Below are 19,010 nucleotides of genomic sequence, written 5' to 3'. Positions count from 1 at the left end.
ATTTGTATGCTTCCGCTTGACTCTCAAAAGTGTGCTGTGGAGACATATGATTGTGGTGTGTTTTGTTTGTACCATTGTGCAACATATGAAAGGAAAGCCTTTAGATGTAAAAGTTTGACTGAGGTACAAGATTTATATTTTTGCTTTTTATTTAATTTTTTTTGTTATTTTTATGTTAATTAATTAATATTAAATTTTTATTTTAACATATATTATTGTATAGACATTGGAGAGACGGCATTTTAGAGCAGAAATATGTGCATCTTTGGTGTTGTGCAATTTGAACTTAAGAAGAGATGATGTTTTAGAAAGTGTGAATGCTTTTGGTGATAAGAATGAAGAGATATATGCTGAAGTCATACTTAATATTATATGTTAGTTTTGACCTTTTTGTATATCAATTTGTGTGAAAAAAGCAAAAAAAAAAAAAAAAAAAAAAAAATTAAGGCATAATAGGGAGCAGTTCAGAGCCCAAACCGCTTGCCATTACCTTTAAATGGAAAGCGGTTTAAACCGCTTGCCATTTAAAGGAGCAATGGGAAGCCCCCAAGCCCAAGCGGTTCAAAACCGCTTCTCATTAGGGGTTTTGAACCATTTGCTTTTTACCTTTTTCTATTATTAGTGCAACCACCGTGCTGCATTCTCTGTCGAATTCTGGCCACCCCCCTCCCTTCCCATCCATGATTCCGGCTGCCTTTAATGGTGGCTGCCGTTTATGGTGGTTGTCGTTATGGGTGGGTGCATTTTTTTATTTTAATTTTGGTGTTTTAATTTTGGTTTTTTTTTAATATTTGACCAATAATCATGTCGTAGTGACACGTTTGAAAAAAAATCCAACTCACAAATGTTAACTTGCTTAACCGGTTGCAAGTCACTTGAGTGCAATGGGAGCGGATTGGGCACAAAGTTGGGATTAATAAAAAAAATAAACGAAAGTTGGAATTAATAGTGGCGGACGGATTAAAGTTAGGCTTAATCATGACAATTTTTCCTATTTTTTTTATATTAAATTAATTGATTTTTCAAAAAAAAAAAAATTGATTGAAATATTTAAAGCAATTATAATATATACTTCGTATCATAAAAGAATCTTATTTGAAAGTATTAATTTATAATTTTTTTTAATACATGTAAAAAAATTAATTTTTGGGAAATTCTCTTTGGTAAACTTTAACTTTATAAAATTCTAAGTGGTAAACAAAGTTTTTTAAAATTATCTTTGGTACTCATAAACTTTTTATAATTATTAATGGTACCAATAATTATTATATTTTATTAAAAATTTAACTATATTAGGTTTTTTTTTATTTTTTTAACAATAACATTTAACTATAGCTAGTTAGGTTTTTAATTATTTTTTTAATAATTTAATAATTATACTAAATTTTTTTGAAAAAAATAAAAAATCAACCAACCCTTCCCCCCACCCACTGCCAGCTCCCCCTCCCCCTGCCGGCGCCCCTACCCAACCCCCGGCGCCGGCAACCCTACCTCCCTACTTTTCCACCAGTTTTTCTGCCGCCCAAACCCTTTTAACCCATTCAAAAGAACTTCAAAACCCGAAACTACCATCAAATCCGAAACCCTAGAAAACGGGTAGAACGGATTTTAGGGAGGTTACGGGTTTTGAATGGTTTTGAGGGGAGGTTACGGATTTTAGGGAGGTCAGGTGGTGGTTTTGGAGTGCAACCGCCCAATTTAAATTAGGTGGGGGTGGTTTCGTTGGAGTTAGGGTTTTGCGGTGGGGGTGGCGGTGGTGGTGGCTTTGTTTGAGTTCGTTGCTGTTTTGGGGATAGGGGTGGCGTTTTTAAGGGTCGGGGCTAGGTCAGTGGTGGTTTCAGTGGTTGGGGGTTGGGCTTGGAGGTTGTTCGGTGGTCGGGGCTAAGTCGGGTGGGGGTTTCGGTGGTTGGGGGTTGGGCTGGGAAGTTGTTTGGTGGTCGGGATGGCTGGTTGGGTGGGGGTGGGGTTTGTTTTGTTTTTTTTTAATATTTCTATAATAATTTAATTATTAAAAAAAAAAAAAAACTCTTAACTATTTATTAAAATAACACTTATCAATGGTAATCAATAATTTAGGTTTACCACTGATAATAAAATTTAAGAATGTTTACCACTTAGAAAAATAAAAACTTGGAGTTCACCAAAAGAGAATTTCCCTTAATTTTTTTTATTTAAAATAATTCTATAATAGTGAAAAGGAAAACAATATATTTTCCCTTATTCCAAATAAAATGTGGTTGGTGGGGGACTTGAACTTGTAACCTTTAAGTCACATAATGAGTTCTCTACCATATCCACCAAGCTTATTCGGTAATAATCACACTTATTAGCACGTTATTACTAATGCACAATGTTGTATTACTACAAGGTGCACACTAAAACTGCTTCGCGTATTTCTTTGTTTGCTTAGCTCAAATTGAGTTTAAACAATAATACTTACGAAGTATGTAATAGTCCTTCAATGTGTTTTAAGTTGATTGGCTAGTAGAGATGTCACAATACATTAGCCAAGTATAAATGCTGGATTAACATGATCAGAGTCCAGCTAGCTGAACTGAACAACTGCATTTAATTTGATTTGATAACTCTAATTGTCTAATAACTTCAAATAAGAAATCATAGAGGAAAGCTTTTATTACAGAACAGATGCTTATAAAGAGCTAAAAACGAATTACATAGAACGAAGTTATAACTACAAACTTATTAGCTAACTAACAAATAGAATATTATGTTTTCCATATCAAACACTTACAACTGACAATTAATCGACAAATTGATGAGGAAAATCGAGCAATCATATATACTCAGCTAAGACTCAAACATGCCTAAAATTATAGTCACATTTATAACACAAACATAAAAGAATATCATCCAATAGTCTATTTTTCTGTTAAAGAATCGACTTAAGCTTAGATTTTGTAGCAGCAAACCATGATGACAGCTTCTTGATGCCTCTTTTTCTATTATCCTTAGACCTTCGGTCTTGCTGAAATTCTGTTATGAGTTGTTTCACATTCTCATAAACCAGCGCGACTTCAGCAGACAAATTGAATTCTACAGCAATGTTCTCCATGATATCAGGAATTGTATCAACGCCGAGTAAGAACTCAAAATGTATCGTCCTAACCATATCATTGCGAATCATCCTCAAAGTAATAGAAATCATCGATGCATCCTCTGACATTATCCCCTGTAACCTGAATTTCTTATCTCTACTGTCAAATTGCTTCAGTACTTCTGTAGGCTGCAGCAGTAGTCCAGCCACCTGATCTTGCACTTTTTCTCTGAGAGTCTGATTACCAGCAGCACTACTAGTACTCGCAGTCGATGTTTCAGTAACATCGACTGCTAGAAATTGGTCACCATTCAGAAGGTCTAATGCTGTCGGTCTACAAGTAGAACCCTTACACATACACCTTTCCATGAACTCCTTTGTCTCAGTGTCCTCCACGCTGGATAGCACAAAAGCCGCAAATGACTCCTTACTACTCCGATTGTTTCTCATTCTTGGATTGACTAGCCAATTGAACTTATTACTGTATAGTAATTTCGCATTCGCCATCTCTGCTACGCAGTAAATCCCTAACAAATATATGTCATTACTATATGTTGGCAATCTTTGAATTTTCTCTGAATCAGATGATTCATATCTAATTGCACATCCCAAATCTCCTAGTTTAATCACACCCGTGTTACCATTAACAAATATGTTATCACACTTAATATCACGGTGAATAACAGGCGGATCACGAGTATGAAGATAATGTAACGCGCTTAAAATCTGTCTACACCAATTCTTGATCAACGCCGTATTACCAACAAGTTTATGTTTCTTGATGTAATCCTCCAAATTCCCTGAAGAACAATACTCGGTTATCATGTTGACGACTTTCTTGCGATCGTCAATCCAATAATGGTAGCATTTCGTTATGTTTTCGTGGTCTAACGACTTCAATAGTTCAGCTTCTGCATATTTTCCTGACTCTTTCGTATCCGATCCTAATTTTATCTTACTCCAAGCTATTTCAATACCCTTAACCTCATCAAAACCCAAGTAAACTTTTTTAGAGGAGCCTTTTCCTAGGCGTATCTTGTACCTTACAAGTTTTTTATCCTCATTTTCCTCCGCAACCCTCCATTTGTTTGCCCGTGATGAACTCGAAGCCGCCATTATTACGAATTTTGTGTGTATTGATTAGAAATGACAGAACAGAAGAAAAGAAACAAGATTTTTTTTATGATTTTTATGGATAAAAATGAAGAGAAATTGTATAGTTTGATGAAGAAAACATAATAATAGAAATGAATTGACGAAATATTTATAAGCAGAAGGTTGTGGACTTGTGGTAGTTACTAAGTTGTTAGTTTTATAGGGGAAATCTGTTAAGTCCGTTATTAAGATCAAGAAACAGAAAATGGGTTTTCTTGATTTTTAAGATTTAAGATTTTTCTAATAAATAAAAGTCACTAGCTCTTTCCATTACATCAATGTGTAATATCGAATAAAATGTGTAACAAAATAATTAAATGAATCAAGTAGGATGGTAAAATCTTTCATTCCCATATGACTCCCTCCTTTTGCCCGTTCTTCCCATTTTTTTGTGCACGTTTGCAAATTTAAAACTTTGACCATAAATATCATTAGTTGCTTATAGGGAAAAATTAAACGATTAAATACTAATGAATTGTTCATTAAAACGAATAAAATAAGACCTGACATAACTATATGTTATGTCTTGTGTATTAACCATAATTTAGAAGATTCTCCTAAGTTTAGAATAGTGTCAAAATAACAATTGAAAAGAATATTTAGGGACAGAGGTAGTATTAATTTAAGAATTATAAATTAAAATTTGTTGCTAATCTTGATTAATGATTTATTAATGTCTCACTTTTAATTAGCTTCTTAAAGTATAGGGGCCGGTTGCATATGTTACTCTCTTAAGAAAAAGCATTAATTATGTACCAACGATTACAAACAAATTAAAACATTAATCATAGTACACATGATTGATATGAAGTACTAAAAGTATCAACTAATTTGTAAAGGAAAGCTTTTGTTACACAATAGATGCTTCAAAAGAAATAAAAACGACTTATGTAGTACTTAACTACAAATTAACTAGCTAACCCACAAATACAATGTTCTGTTTTCCAAATCAAACACATACAAATTTAAAGCCAATTAATAGACAAATTAAAGAAAGCAAAAACCAGGTAGCTAGACCTAAAGTCGAACAATTGTATACACTTAACACTCAACTAAGACTCAAAGTATCACTAACATGCCTAAAATTATAGTCACCTTAAGTACAATACACTAACATAAACAAATATCATTGAATAGTCTATTTTTGTACTAAAGAATCAAATTGATCTGGGTTTATTGCAGCATAACAATGATGACAGCTTCAATTTCCAGATGCCTCTTCGTCTATTGTCCTCAGATCTTCCGTCTTGCATCTGCTGTTCCACGGAAATTGAAGGTGTGTTACTGTCAGGCTGAAATTCTGTTATGAGCTGTTCCAAATTCTCTGAAACCACCGCGATTACTTCAGCAGACGAGTCAAATTCTACTGCAATATCCTCCATGATATCAGGAACTGTATCAACTCCAAGCAAGAACTCAAAATTCATCGTTCTAACCATATCAATGCCATCAGTAATACTCCTCAGAGTAACAGCTATTGATACATCCTCTGACATTTTCCCCTGTAACCTGAATTTCTTATCTCCACTGTCAAATTCCTTCAGTACTTCTGCAGGTGGCTGCAGTAGTTCAGCCACCTGATCTCGAACAGATTCTCTCAGACTCAGATTACCAGCAGCAGTACTAGTACTAGCAGTCGATGTTTCAGTAACATCGACTGCAAGAAATGAATCCGCTAAAAGTTCCAATGCCGTGGTTCTTGGAGCAGGAGTGAGACACTTCTCACTAAACCGCGCAATTTCTTTATTACTTTTCACCCCGGCTAGCACAGACGAGTTGTAAGCCATCGGATCACCGCGGCCAAATACCATGTTACCCAACCTGACCTCACCGCGTAGTCTTTCCCTATCCGCCATCTCTGCTACTGTAGCCCCAAACTTCTTTATATCTTGTATAACCCTTTGTTGATTACACTCCTCTGCGATTCCGAAGTCTCCTAGTTTAATCGTGCCCGTGTTACCATTAACAAATATGTTAGCACACTTAATATCAAGGTGACAAACAGGCTGATCACGAGTATGAATATAATGTAACGCGCTTAGTATCTGTCTACACCAATTCTTGATCAACACGGTATTAGCAACAAGATCATGTTGCAAAATGTAGTGTCTCAAGTCCCCTGAAGGACAATACTCAGTAATCATGTTCACGACTTTATTGGGTCTATCTAACCAATGATAGTAGCATTTAACTATGTTTTCGTGCTCTAATGACATCGATAATTCAGCTTCAGCACATATCTCAGACTTCCGTTTAAAGGGAATCTTACTCCAAGCTATTTCAATGCCTTTGACCTCATCGAACCCCAAGTAAACCTTTTTAAAGGAGCCGCTTCCAAGGGCTTTGTCGTACCTTGTGAATCGTCTTTGGTCTTCTCTTTTTACTCTTTCCACAATCCTCCATTCAATTGAACTCGAAGATGCCATTACTAATTAAAGTACGTAGTAATAAGAAATTTAGTACGTTTTTATAAGAAATGACAAAACAGAATGAATGAATGAAAAAAAGAAGCTAAGATTTGTGATGATTTTAATGGATGAAAAATTAAGGGATGTATAATTTTGAAGAAGAAACTAAATAATAGAAATGGATTGATGAAATATTTGTAGTAGTAGTTGGTTATGAAGTTGTTAGTTTTGTTGGGGAAATCAGTTAAGTCGGTTATCAAGATCAAGAAACATAAAATGGGTTTTCTTGATTTTGATATTGTAAATAAATATCTTTATATAATGAAAGAAATTTTGATTTTAATTTTAATTTAACACATTTTCTTGAAAATAAATCAATAGAAATGACTAGCTCTAAGCCTCTAACCGCAAGAGAAATATGTAACCTTGAATGAATTATGAAACAAAACAGATTAAGTAGCAATGATAAAATCATTCACTCCCATATTATTACTTTTGAATTCAAAATTAACATTTGTTGCTAATCTTGAATAGTACTAATTGATGTTTACACTTTTAATTAGCTTTTTAGTTCCTGCTTTGGGGACGGGTGCATATAACCATATGTTACTCTCCTAGAGCATTAATAAAGCACAAACTAAAGAATTGTGACGGATCTATTATCGGGACGGACTTTGTAAAAAATAAAAAAATAAATACAGGTCTATCTTTTTCTTACATAGCATAGTATACCCTTACTAAATGTCATGTAATAACAGGTTCTAGGCCTTCTAGCGGCCGGATGCATTATCGGGATGGACTTTGTCAAAAAAAAAAAATATAAAGTAAAAAATAAAAAAAATTGACTCATTTCGGGCCAAGTCTTCGGGTTGGGCCTAACTTCAGGCTGAAAAAGTCTACAAATTTTTCACTACACCCAAGCTCATCTATCTTTCCTTGCACCCCCCTACGAGTACTACGTCGTTTTATACTTCAGTGCCTTTTGCATGCTTTTTTTTTCCCCTTTTTATTTTCTTTCCTTGTTTAATTTTCAGTTTAGTAACTAATTTCTTTATTCAATATGTTAATTCTAGAGCTTTTATTTTCTCTCCCTCTCCTCTTTTTTTTAGTGATTTTATTTTCTCTCTCCTCTTTTTTAGTTTATTTTTTTTAATCGTATTTCAATTTCTCTATGTTCCTTCGTAAATATATCTAGATTAGTTGATTTTGATCATGATTGTGCAATTATTTTTCCTACTAGAGTTGGATTAGATGCTTTAAAAAATCAATTTCAGTATATTTTATTGTTAAAGTTGATTAATCAATTGATTGTGTTTATTTTTCACTTTAATTTGATATTGCTATGTTTTTTTTTATTGTTTTTGTTTTATTTAAGATTCGATTCCATTTTTTTTTGTTTATAATCATATTAGTTTTTATAATTTTCTATTTTGTTATTTGTTATTTTTTATAATGATTATTGTTCTTATATTTGATTGTTATTTCTTATATCGTTTTATTGATCTTATTTTATACTTTGGAACCTAACTTTATTATTTAATTTTATTTTCTTGTTATTGATCTTGTCTAGTTTCTATTTTAATTTCTATTTTTTTAATTCCTGTTATGTGCATTACATGAACATTGATAGTTTCATAATTTTTGTTATTGGATTGTTTTAATCTGTGTTGTATTGGTACATTTATAATTAATTATAATGTTGTACACTTTTGTAATAGTAAATGATCATTTATGTTATATATTTATGTTCAGTAATCAATTTTATGTTAAATTTGTTGTATTTTCAATATATATGTGTATATGTCTATTTTAATGATAATCATTGGTTTGTATTTGTTCATATGCCTTTTCAAAAGAAGAACAAATTTTTTTATATGTTAATGTGTAGAGTTATAAAGATGTTCATTTATGTAATGATAAATGATCATTTATGTAGATATATATGTTTTAATATAATAATAATATAATTGAACATTATTGATATTATATTTGTTTATTATAATTATTGCAGCCGATAGTAGATATGTTCAAGATACTCTTATTGTTTCAAGGAATGTTCACGCTGCTTCTAGCTAGTGCTTCAACAAATGTTCAAGCTACTACAAGTGTTTCAAGAATTGTTGAAGCTACTACTAGTGTTAGTTCTAAGAAGTGTTCGAGGTGGTTTAGGACAGACTTCTATTAAGTATGATAAGTTCTTAGTCTTTTTTGATACAAGTGTAGCTAAGAGGTTCACTAGTAATGGTAAATGAGGGAGTACATTAGGAAACCATAGCTTTTAAATTACTACTTTCATGAGACTGCATTTTATATTTTTATCATGTAATGGATCTAAGGTTGTGTTTCTATTAAGCAATGTTTTCTTTCAACCTTAATATTGTTAGTGATGTAAATTATTTGCAAATGAACATTTCATAGATACAAAACACCGAGTTGTTAAATATGTTAAAAAAGAAATACTAGCTATTTAACATACAATATTAAAAAAAGAAATATTAAATTCTATTAAAAAAATAGAAATACCAAATAAAGATTCTTAAGCGAGTAAAATCTATAAGTTCTATTGAACACATATAAGAACATATATCTTTGTATAAATGAACATATATAAATTTATAAATGAACATGTAATACTACTCTTTTGTAATTTTTCTTGATAATCTTTTGTTGATCCTACATTCAGTGTTTTCTTCAAAAGCATTAGTTGAGCTGTGTATTGCATTCTCAGCTTCCTGATTTGGTCCACCTGTTGATAAAAATGAATATATAATATAATATTAATTGTTATTTAATAATATATAAATGAACGATATATTTTAAGTAAATGATCATTTGATGGACTTACATTGTTTGGGTTTAAGTCACAAATCCATTTTTTATTTTGATCACTAGTGAATGTTTCCATGTGTTTCATAATGTAAACTTCACAATTTGTGTAATCCTCATTGCCACTTTAAATGACACATCACTACAATATAGATTATATCAATTTATATGAAGAAAAAAAACTAAAATGTTCAGTATGTATTTCATATATGTTCATATATGTTCATATATGTATCTACAAATGAACATTATTTTTTAATATAAATGGCATATTTTTTACAGGTAGATGCTCATATATGAATTATAAAATATGAATAGCATATCCATCTCTAAATTCCATCAAATGTTTCACTTAAAATGGTATAAAACTATAATCTAGCTTTGTTTATTATGCATTTAAAAATGTTCATATATGTATGTAAAAATGCTCATAATATTTAAAAATAATGAACATATTAATAAATGTAAATGCACATATATAAACTATTAAAAAAAACATTTGAATGTATTACCAAGTTTTGTATGCATGCGTTCATAATGTTTTATACAAATCAATAACACATATTTAAAATTAAAAAAAAAAAAAAATCAAATCTGAATATGTTAATAAATACATATTAACATGTAATTATAGGTAAACATGTGAATATTTTCATAATATGATATGAAAATGAACATATAGTGCTTTATAATTGTTCATTTTACCTAAGCATCCGAGACACTATTTTTACATCTGCAGCCTTAACGCTTGTATATCTTTGAAAGTGTTGGATCTACAATAGGAGATTTTTGTTCGCTGGTTTTTTTGTAGAGGTGTTTCACCATCATCTCAATTTTTACATTATAAACCATTTAATAAATTTTTTTTAATAAATTCTTGTAAATTTAAGAAGTTTGAGTAATATACTTACATTTTTGAAGAATCGTTGTTTTTGTTCTCTGAAATAGATTTCTCCAAACTTAAAAATGAAATTGAAGCAAGTAGATGTTAATTTTACTAATTATTCGAAATAATCACTTTGAAATTGATGAATTATTAACATAAATACTTACATATATACATTTTCAGTTATTAAACTATCAATTTGTTTCCTGAAACACAATCACAAATAAATTCTCAAAAAATTAGTTTTTTTTTAAAAAAAAAAAAAAAATTATATGAACATTTATACTTACTCTTTTGATTTTCGCTACTTTTTTTCGGTAAAATTCGCTTCGGTTGTTTGACTTCGTCTCTAATGTCCGCCATGGTTGAAGTTTTAAAGCTTAGATGAGAGAGATAATGGAGAGGGAAAATAAAGAGAGATCAAAACTTTTTTTTTTTTTTTTTTGGGTATATATATTTGTGGGGTAGGGGAAGTTACTGAAATTTTTTTAGTATTTTAGGGAGTAATAGTATGCTGCATTTTGCGAGGGTATACTACTGCAGAAACTATGAAAGTAGGTAGATGGGGGAAGGGGTGTTAAACGATGTGTTTAGAGAGGGGTGTAGGGGATGATGCCTAGACTAGAGTCTAGCCATAAATAATTAGAAAAAGTCGTGCCTAAACCTGCTAGTTTGGGCCAAAAGTAGCGGGTTTTTCAAGCTAATATATAATGGGCCCAAAATTTTGCTAAAAATGGTTGATAAGTATAACACAACACGTACGTATATAAAAAGAAATCAAGTGCATACTGATAAATAAAAAGAATGAGAAACAGAGTTGTTAGCTTGTACAACCATATAATTGTTTGTGAGAAGTAACACAATCAACGAATGCTACAAGCCTACAAGTGCAACAAAATCAACCTTGGCACGCATTTATAAGAATTATTATAACTGAATTTCATATGATTGCTAAATATGGTCATGGGTTGGGCCATGTTTTGTATAAGCACATGTGTCATGTTAGCGTCTCTTGTTATAGTGGTCCATGTCTATAGCGGCCCATAGGATACAAGTAAAGGTTATATCATAAAAAGGATTGCTAGACAATGTCTAGTATTTGTATCATTGTATGTGTAACTTGTTTTCCGCCTATGATTTTGTCCAGAAGATCAACCCATGGCCACAATACAAAGGTGACAACAAATTCAGGAGGCTCATAAGCTCATATAGCATCACACTACATTACTACATGAAACAAGGATGGTTACAATGCAACTGAAAGTATGCGTACAAGTCGACATGTAACACATACCTTAGCAGAGCTTATTCTACATAATACACACCTAGAAGGCCGATGACAAAACATACAAACACAACTTTAAACTCGAACGTTAAATTACACTATTTTGATGATCTTTAGTACTGAGCCCGTTGTCCTTGTTGCTCGTCACCTACGATAGACCAAGAGCCCATACTGTTACCATTCCTCGCGGAACAATTTGCACGAATCTCCCCTTGTGATCCGGTCAATACGTTAAGTTGGCCCATCTTAACCATACCATCTATGAACTTTTCAAAGAATAATGTTTGGTTAACGGCAAAGCTTTGGACTATACTCTTGGTCCTTGAATCGGTATATAAATCTTGGTCAGACGTAAATAAGCCTTGACGATTCATAAGGTCAACAAAGTACTTGTTGTCGAAAATGTTAGGGGTACGAAGGTCCAAATTGGTAGTGTTTGTAGTGTTTGAAGCAGGGCATGTGAGCTTAAGGTTATTAGCGAAGGTTTTATCCATGTTCGGGTCTTGCTGGGGGTAAAGTCGGTTGGTGAACGACGTGCAATGGCCGATCCCAATGGTGTGACCACCCGAGAGGGCGACTAGATCGGTTGCAGTGAAGTTTTTGGAGGTAAATAAGTTGAGATTTTGAGTAGTGTTGAAAGTAGGTGGTGGTAGATTGGCTAATGTAACGTTTGATGTTGCAAAATTTTGACTATCCCTTCTTCCTAAGGGTATGTTATAGTATGGTCCACCTGACTGCAAAATAACATGCCAAATAGTAAGAATATAGTTCATGAAAAGTGCACACATAAAATGAAAATAATCAAAATAAATTAATGTTATAAAGGGCTAGGAATGACAAGTTCTATGTGTTAAAGTATACAAAATTTACTCCTCCGTCTCAAAATATAAGTTAAATAATTGCTATATGCCTATACACCTTTTATTCATAAATAATTTATTTGGTACTAAATAAGGGAACCATAAATATAATTTTAACCAACTAATGCCTCATTTTAATTATAAGCATATGAGGTCTTTCATCAATTTGAACCCAAAGGATCCTATTTCTATTTATACATGAGTCAATTAATTCGACTGGATAAAAAAACAAATATTACTGTATTCTTTGAAAAGCAGTCCAATTCAAATATCATTATAGCCAGTATAGATTTATATAGGCCTTGCATGAAGTGTATTTAGAATTTTAGACATAAACATGAAATATGAAAATATAATTATAATTTGGTCAACGTTAGGTCATGTTATAGAATTTGATATATAATCTGTACGATAAAATTGCTACCGTAAAATTTAATTATGTGCAATTGCAAGGTCCAATCTAGTCAATCTAATGCAAAGATATTTTCATAAAATCGTCTACTTATTATCAATCAATGTACTTCATCGTTCTCAATCTACAGTGCAACTGCAACAACTCCATATGGACCACAAACATAAATATACCATAAATGTTTGTGTAGATTTTTTTCTTGTTTTTTTTTTTTTTTTTTGACAATCAAGTTTGTGTAGAAATTATACGGACAGGATAAGGTACGTACCAATAATATGGATTCACGAGCAGCAAGAGCAGTGATATCAGCGCATGACACAACTTGGCCACATTGGTTTTGAATTAGAGCTTGTATATCATTGATTATCTTGAATGCCGCCTGCCTCAATGTTAAGTTCGGGATTGCACTTTTCTCGCTTGGACCGCTTGTTGATCCATCCAACAATACCGAAGCATCACATCCCTTATGTTGCATATATAAACACGATAATTAGTATTTAACCATAAGTTTCAAGGACATTGTGGATCCAAGGGAGCCATTAATAAAAAAATAAAAAATAAAAAAAAAATAAATACTTCTTACAATTAAAAAAAAAAAATTTTAAATTTTAAAAAAAAATTAAAAAAAAAATTATGACTGAAACAATATACTCCTTACAATTTCTATCTACCTACGCTACCTAGTTCTTGTTCATATGGTAATACATAGAAGACTTTTATCAATTAGTGTACTGTATTAACTAAACATAAGAAAAAATAAAATAGTTTCTGTGAAGGACAATGTCTAGGATCATGTTAATTAGCTAGATTTAATTTGTCTCAGCTCAAAGTATGTTTATAAAATCTCAACATTCATGAATGCTTTTAATACTATGTACTTAAAGATATTAATTGCTAAATAAGTACAATTAATTAAAATGAAAGGTGGGAAAAACATACAACTAAACAAGTAGAAGATAAATAAAGGGACATTAATAAGTGAACCATAACACAAAATTAGTAGCAAGTGGAGGTCAAAACAAGTGGTACTAATAAGTAACGTTAACTAAATAACTAGTAGTACCACTACTAAATTTCCCTATAGAGTAGTCTTACGTTCGTATACACCACACTAGCCGTGTAGGCCTATATATTTTTCAATGTATATTTTCAAAATATTAATATTTAACGAACATAAAACCTATCATTATTGTGTGATTATACTTTTGTGCTGACAAGTACTCTATACGAAATTTCAATTTTTCAATAATTAAAAAAAAATTAAGGAAATACCGTACATGTAAGGCGCATATTAACAAATTGTTGAATAAATTAAATACCTGAACAAAGCAATCATGGAAGTGAAGTCGAAGCAAACCCGCGGCTTGAGTAGTATCATTCTCAAGAACTTGAAGAAGATGAATCCTAACAATGGATTCCAAATTAGGGCAACTAGTTGAATAAAATGTGTATGAAAGACCAGGCACAACAGGTACACTGCTTTGCTGACCCTCAGAAATAACAACTAGAAAAGATGAAACTATAACTAATAATAGAACCAAATTATTAGATGAACCCATTTTTTATTTTCTCAAGCTCAAAATCAATGAGCTTATCTCTCAAGTGTACGTGTTTTTAATGTGAGATTTTTCCACTGCAATAAAGGCCAATTTAAAGGAGGGAACAAATTAATAAAGCAGGAAGCAAAAATATTTATTTCATGAAAAATTATTAAGTCTTTTTTAAAAGGGTTAGTTGAATAATAGATCGTTTTGTCAGAATTGAATAGTGTAAATGTGTAATATCTTTGTTATTTTCCACATGGATGACTTGCTGCCTAGTATTCCGTGTTTTCAATTTTCAATTCAATTAATTTGGTTAGATATTCATATTCTACTTGTGGTTGGCCCAAGCTTGAAATATGTATCTCCTTGTCGATTTTAGCACAAATCTATGTTCTTCAACAACAATTGAAAGGGATTGAAATCTAATCATTTAAAATTGAGCCTTAAATTCGAATTAGTTTAAAGGGTACACTGGGTGAAACTCCAGAAGAGAGGAAAAAAAAAATCTTCATGATTCTAATGTCTTCAAATGCTCCTTCCATTTTTTATTATTCATCTTCAATAAAAATGTGTAAGAATAAAGGCAATGTAGACTTTTATGATAAAAGTTATTTAAATTTTAAAAATTACTTACAAAAAATATGTGTGTTTTAATAATTATCCATTTTTCATCAAGAAAAAATGTGTAAGTAAATTCAATCTTTAATCATATATGTATTCCGTTTCATTCTTAATATATCTATCCAAAATCCAATTGTTAGTTCTATTTGGTGCATCTCTGTCTCATCGCTTAGTGATACACACTTTTGACACAAGTTTAAAATGACAAATATTTTGTTTTAATTTGCAGACTCGAATTATCAATCCGATTAACTCCGAAACGACAATTAAGGTCAGTATCACCCAAATTTGAAGTGACTTGATCCATCAAAAGTCAATTTGAACCCAAACTGCACCACTCGATTTGACCACCCTACTACCCACCCTCTTGTATATATCCCTAGCATGCAATGTGTCAATATTTACTAAGGCCCTGTTTGATTCACCTTAATTTTGCTGAACTGAACTTATTTTTACTGAACTGAACTTAATTTTACTGAACTGAAATTATTTTTACTGAACTGAAATTATTTTTACTGATTTTCTATTATAATTCTTCTTTAAGAAAACTGAATTTTACTGAACTGAACTTATTTTTACTGAACTGAAATTATTTTTACTTAATATTATTTTTTTAAGGTGAATCAAACAGGACCTAATTATAAATCTTGATTTAGATCTACTTTCTTACAAGTTATAAAATTTAAGCAACTTGATGTATGCGTAACATATATAACCTATTACCATCACTAAATACAACCTCATTTTATATAATTTATAGTATAATTATATCTTTCTATATCTTGGTTTAAAATATATGCTTGATGATGTATATAATTGTGTGAATCCCTCATATTGAGTCGACTCTTGTAGTTGTAAATATATTAAAATTCAAACAACTGACATTTAACAACTTTAGATTTGGTTTGTAATCTTGGATTTTAGTTTTGTCTTTCGCATATTGTTCTAGTGGGAAGGAAAAATTAGTCAATTAAAAATATTGACACACATGTTACTTCTCTGAAAAAGTAAACTTTCATTGACATTTTATAAAGATAAATAAAAGGATTAGGCATGCGACGTTGGTTAGCGGAAATAACAACAACATATTCACACTATATAACTAGTTTTGGTCTCAGACAATGGATAGAATATAAGCCATGTAAGTATTGAGAGAAGTAAGAAGGAGAACATAAGCTTGTGAAAAAGTAAAATTGTATTTGAAGTAATTAATCAACAATCAGATCAGATAAACAAAGAATTTTGCACACAAAACTTTTGTTACTGTTTCTAATAAGGCATTGTTAGCTTTTTTTGGAGTAGAAGATTATTATTTTAAAAGTCGAAGTATGTCAGCTAAAAAATGGAGGAAATTAATTAATTGATTGGGACAAGCACAACATATCTTTTATTTCATTAAACTATTGGTGAAGTTAAATTCTGATCTAGATATATCTTGTAAGTGTAGATTTACCTTGAGATCTTTTATTGATCTAACCCTGTTGTAATACGACGTAATAGTTAATTCAATCTATTTATAATCTACGGGATATATGCTTAGAATAATTGAATTTGACTTAGCTAGTCATGTTCATTAATCTGGAATTCAACCCTTGTCCAACTATATAGTTTGGACTTGGGAGGTTTTTGTTATGTTTTACTCCGTTTTTTTAAAGATACACAACAAATTAATAAGTTTATTAACTATACTTTCAATTAAATATGCTTCTCTGTGAAGATTTTTTATATCTTGGTGAAATAGGAACTTCACTAATTAAAGATAAGCCCTAGATTAGTGGGGGAATATTACAAGGATTCGTGAATGATCTTTGGGAGATGCGTTAACTTTAATTTTAGGTTAAAGTGACCATAGGTTTGAAGCTCTAGGGCAGAGTCTTAGGATATGCTCATTGCATTTGTTTCAATTTATTGGAGTATCCACAACCTCAAGCTGCAGCAAAGACAAGTTGATAAGTCCTAACATTGGTCAAGACAAGTTGATTTCTCCCTTGGTTACATACTTATTCCAGGAGGAACACTCAGCTGATTATACAGAAGATTGGCCAGCTCAGCAATCTGTGTGAAGCAGCCTAATCAGCATTCAGTTACAAGTTGTAACTGAATTCTGTTACAGAATAACAGAATTAGATTCTCTTTTGTAATAGACTTCTAGCAGCTTCTTATTTCTTCTTCTTTCTTGTTCAAGTTAGAATACGTATAAATACTCTAGCTGAAAATCATTTCATTAGATTTTGTAATCACACTGATTAAATCAATGAAATTGATCTGTTCTCTCGATCTTCTATTCTTCATTTTTTCTCTTTGATTGAGTTCATATATTCTATGAACATTAATATGGTATCAGAGCCGAAAGAGCTTCTGATTTGATTTTTCGCATTGTTTGATTGAATCAGATAATTCTGATTTTGTTTTTTCAATATTTTTTCTTGTGATTTCAGTTAAATCTGATTTCATTTCATTATTTTTTGACACAATTTTGAGGAGATTTTGTGATTTCATCTTTAATTGGAAATTCAATTCGAATTTCATTCTGTTTTTTTGTTGATATTTGATTCAAAATGTCTTGTTCAACTACTTAGAATTCTCATAATTTTTTGCAAGATCCTTCAAGTGTATATTTCATTCATGCAAGTGAATATCCAGCAACTCCTCTTATTTCAGAGAAATTCAATGGTTAAGGATATTCTGAGTGGAAGAAAGGTATTGTTCTAGATCTTGCTATTAAGAACAAGGTTGGTTTCATTGATGGAACCTTGCCTAAACCTAGTGTTACTAGTGCTGAATACAAGGCTTGGGATCGTTGTAATAGTATGGTGATGTCTTATCTGTTAAAGTCATTGGACACTACTCTTGCTAAGAATGTGTTATTTTTGTCTACTGCTCGAGAGATCTGGAAGGATTAGAAGATAAGTATTCAGTTACTTCTGGACCTCAATTCTATGGTTTACAGCAAAATCTTGGTGAGATCAGTCTAGGTGATAGTAGTATTGCTGATTTCTTTACTAAACTCAAAGTCATTTGGGATGAATTGAGCAGTGCTAGTCCTCTACCTGTTTGTAGTTGCAGTGGTTGAACTTGCAATTTAACTCAACAATTCTTGAAGTTACAACAGGAAGAATGCTTAATTCAGCTTCTGATGAAGCTAAATAACAAACATGCCTCAGTCAGGACAAATATCTTGATGATGAATCCTCTTCCTAGTATATCTCTAGCTTACAGGATGCTAATTCAGGATAAGAAACAGCAGCAAATGTCAGTTCAGTTAGATGAGAGATCTATGGCTATTGCAGCTTTGGATAATATAGGTGCTCAATTTCAGAACAAAAGTTTCAGACAGAAGATATTGGTTGGACCAAATAACAGCAAGTTTGTTGTGTCTAACAAGAGAAACTATAGCTCTTTGTTTTGTTATCATTGCAAAATGAGTGGTCATACCATAGATAAATGCTTCAAAATTCATGATTCTCCACCTAATTTCAGCAAAGGCAAGAAGATTGCCGATGTGATGCAAGGTGAAGATGATTTGGATAATGCTGATGATGTGACTCACATTTCTACTGAGCATTTTCAACAGTTTCTTAGTCTGATCAAAGAGTCAGAAGAGCAACCATCTGCTAATGTGGCAGGTACATGTCTAGTCACTTGTTTTAATACTAAGTGGATTATTGACAATGGTGCTACAGACCACATATGTTCTAATCTTGATTTGTTTGAGACTTATTTTGCTTATAACAATCAAGCTAAAACAATCAGTGTTGTTGATGGTAAAAGAGCAGAAATTAAACACATAGGTGATGTGAGGATTGATTCTGGAATTTTGCTGAAAAATGTCCTGGATGTACCTGGTTTTCAATTTAATTTGATTTCCACTCATAATTTGTGTAAGGATTTGTCCTGTGATATTATTTTTACACATGATAAGTGTATGATCCAGGAACACTCTCAGAGAAATTCAGTG

The 19,010-nt window shown here is 31.6% G+C and overlaps 3 protein-coding genes and 1 long non-coding RNA gene across 4 annotated transcripts; all 4 read right to left on the bottom strand.

Annotated features, from left to right (window-relative positions):
* Positions 1–2,890: 2,890 nt before the first annotated feature.
* LOC145613740 (serine/threonine-protein kinase WNK8-like) lies at positions 2,891–4,171 on the bottom strand. Its single transcript, XM_081668808.1, has one exon. The coding sequence runs from the start codon at positions 4,169–4,171 to the stop codon at positions 2,891–2,893; it is 1,281 nt and encodes a 426-aa protein (XP_081524934.1).
* A 1,196-nt stretch (positions 4,172–5,367) lies between these two features.
* On the bottom strand, positions 5,368–6,636 carry LOC145613739 (putative serine/threonine-protein kinase WNK10). Its single transcript, XM_081668807.1, has one exon. It carries the CDS (start codon positions 6,634–6,636, stop codon positions 5,368–5,370), a length of 1,269 nt encoding a protein of 422 aa, XP_081524933.1.
* A 3,065-nt stretch (positions 6,637–9,701) lies between these two features.
* LOC145615598 (uncharacterized) lies at positions 9,702–10,750 on the bottom strand. Its single transcript, XR_014107298.1, has 3 exons — positions 10,621–10,750; positions 10,498–10,536; positions 9,702–10,403 (listed from the first exon to the last, which is right to left on the bottom strand). It is a non-coding gene; the product is annotated as an uncharacterized LOC145615598 (long non-coding RNA).
* Positions 10,751–11,683: 933 nt separating this feature from the next.
* LOC145614096 (peroxidase 12-like) lies at positions 11,684–14,467 on the bottom strand. Its single transcript, XM_081669093.1, has 3 exons — positions 14,207–14,467; positions 13,156–13,350; positions 11,684–12,349 (listed from the first exon to the last, which is right to left on the bottom strand). The coding sequence occupies exons 1-3, from the start codon at positions 14,444–14,446 to the stop codon at positions 11,729–11,731; spliced, it is 1,056 nt and encodes a 351-aa protein (XP_081525219.1). The 5' UTR covers positions 14,447–14,467; the 3' UTR covers positions 11,684–11,728.
* Positions 14,468–19,010: the final 4,543 nt, after the last annotated feature.

This window comes from Chenopodium album, chromosome 25 (assembly GCF_948465745.1).
Source record: "Chenopodium album chromosome 25, dcCheAlbu1.1, whole genome shotgun sequence".
Taxonomy (NCBI): domain Eukaryota; kingdom Viridiplantae; phylum Streptophyta; class Magnoliopsida; order Caryophyllales; family Amaranthaceae; genus Chenopodium; species Chenopodium album.
The sequence above is the reverse complement of the archived record's forward strand: the minus strand, read 5'-3'. Positions and strand labels throughout refer to the sequence as shown.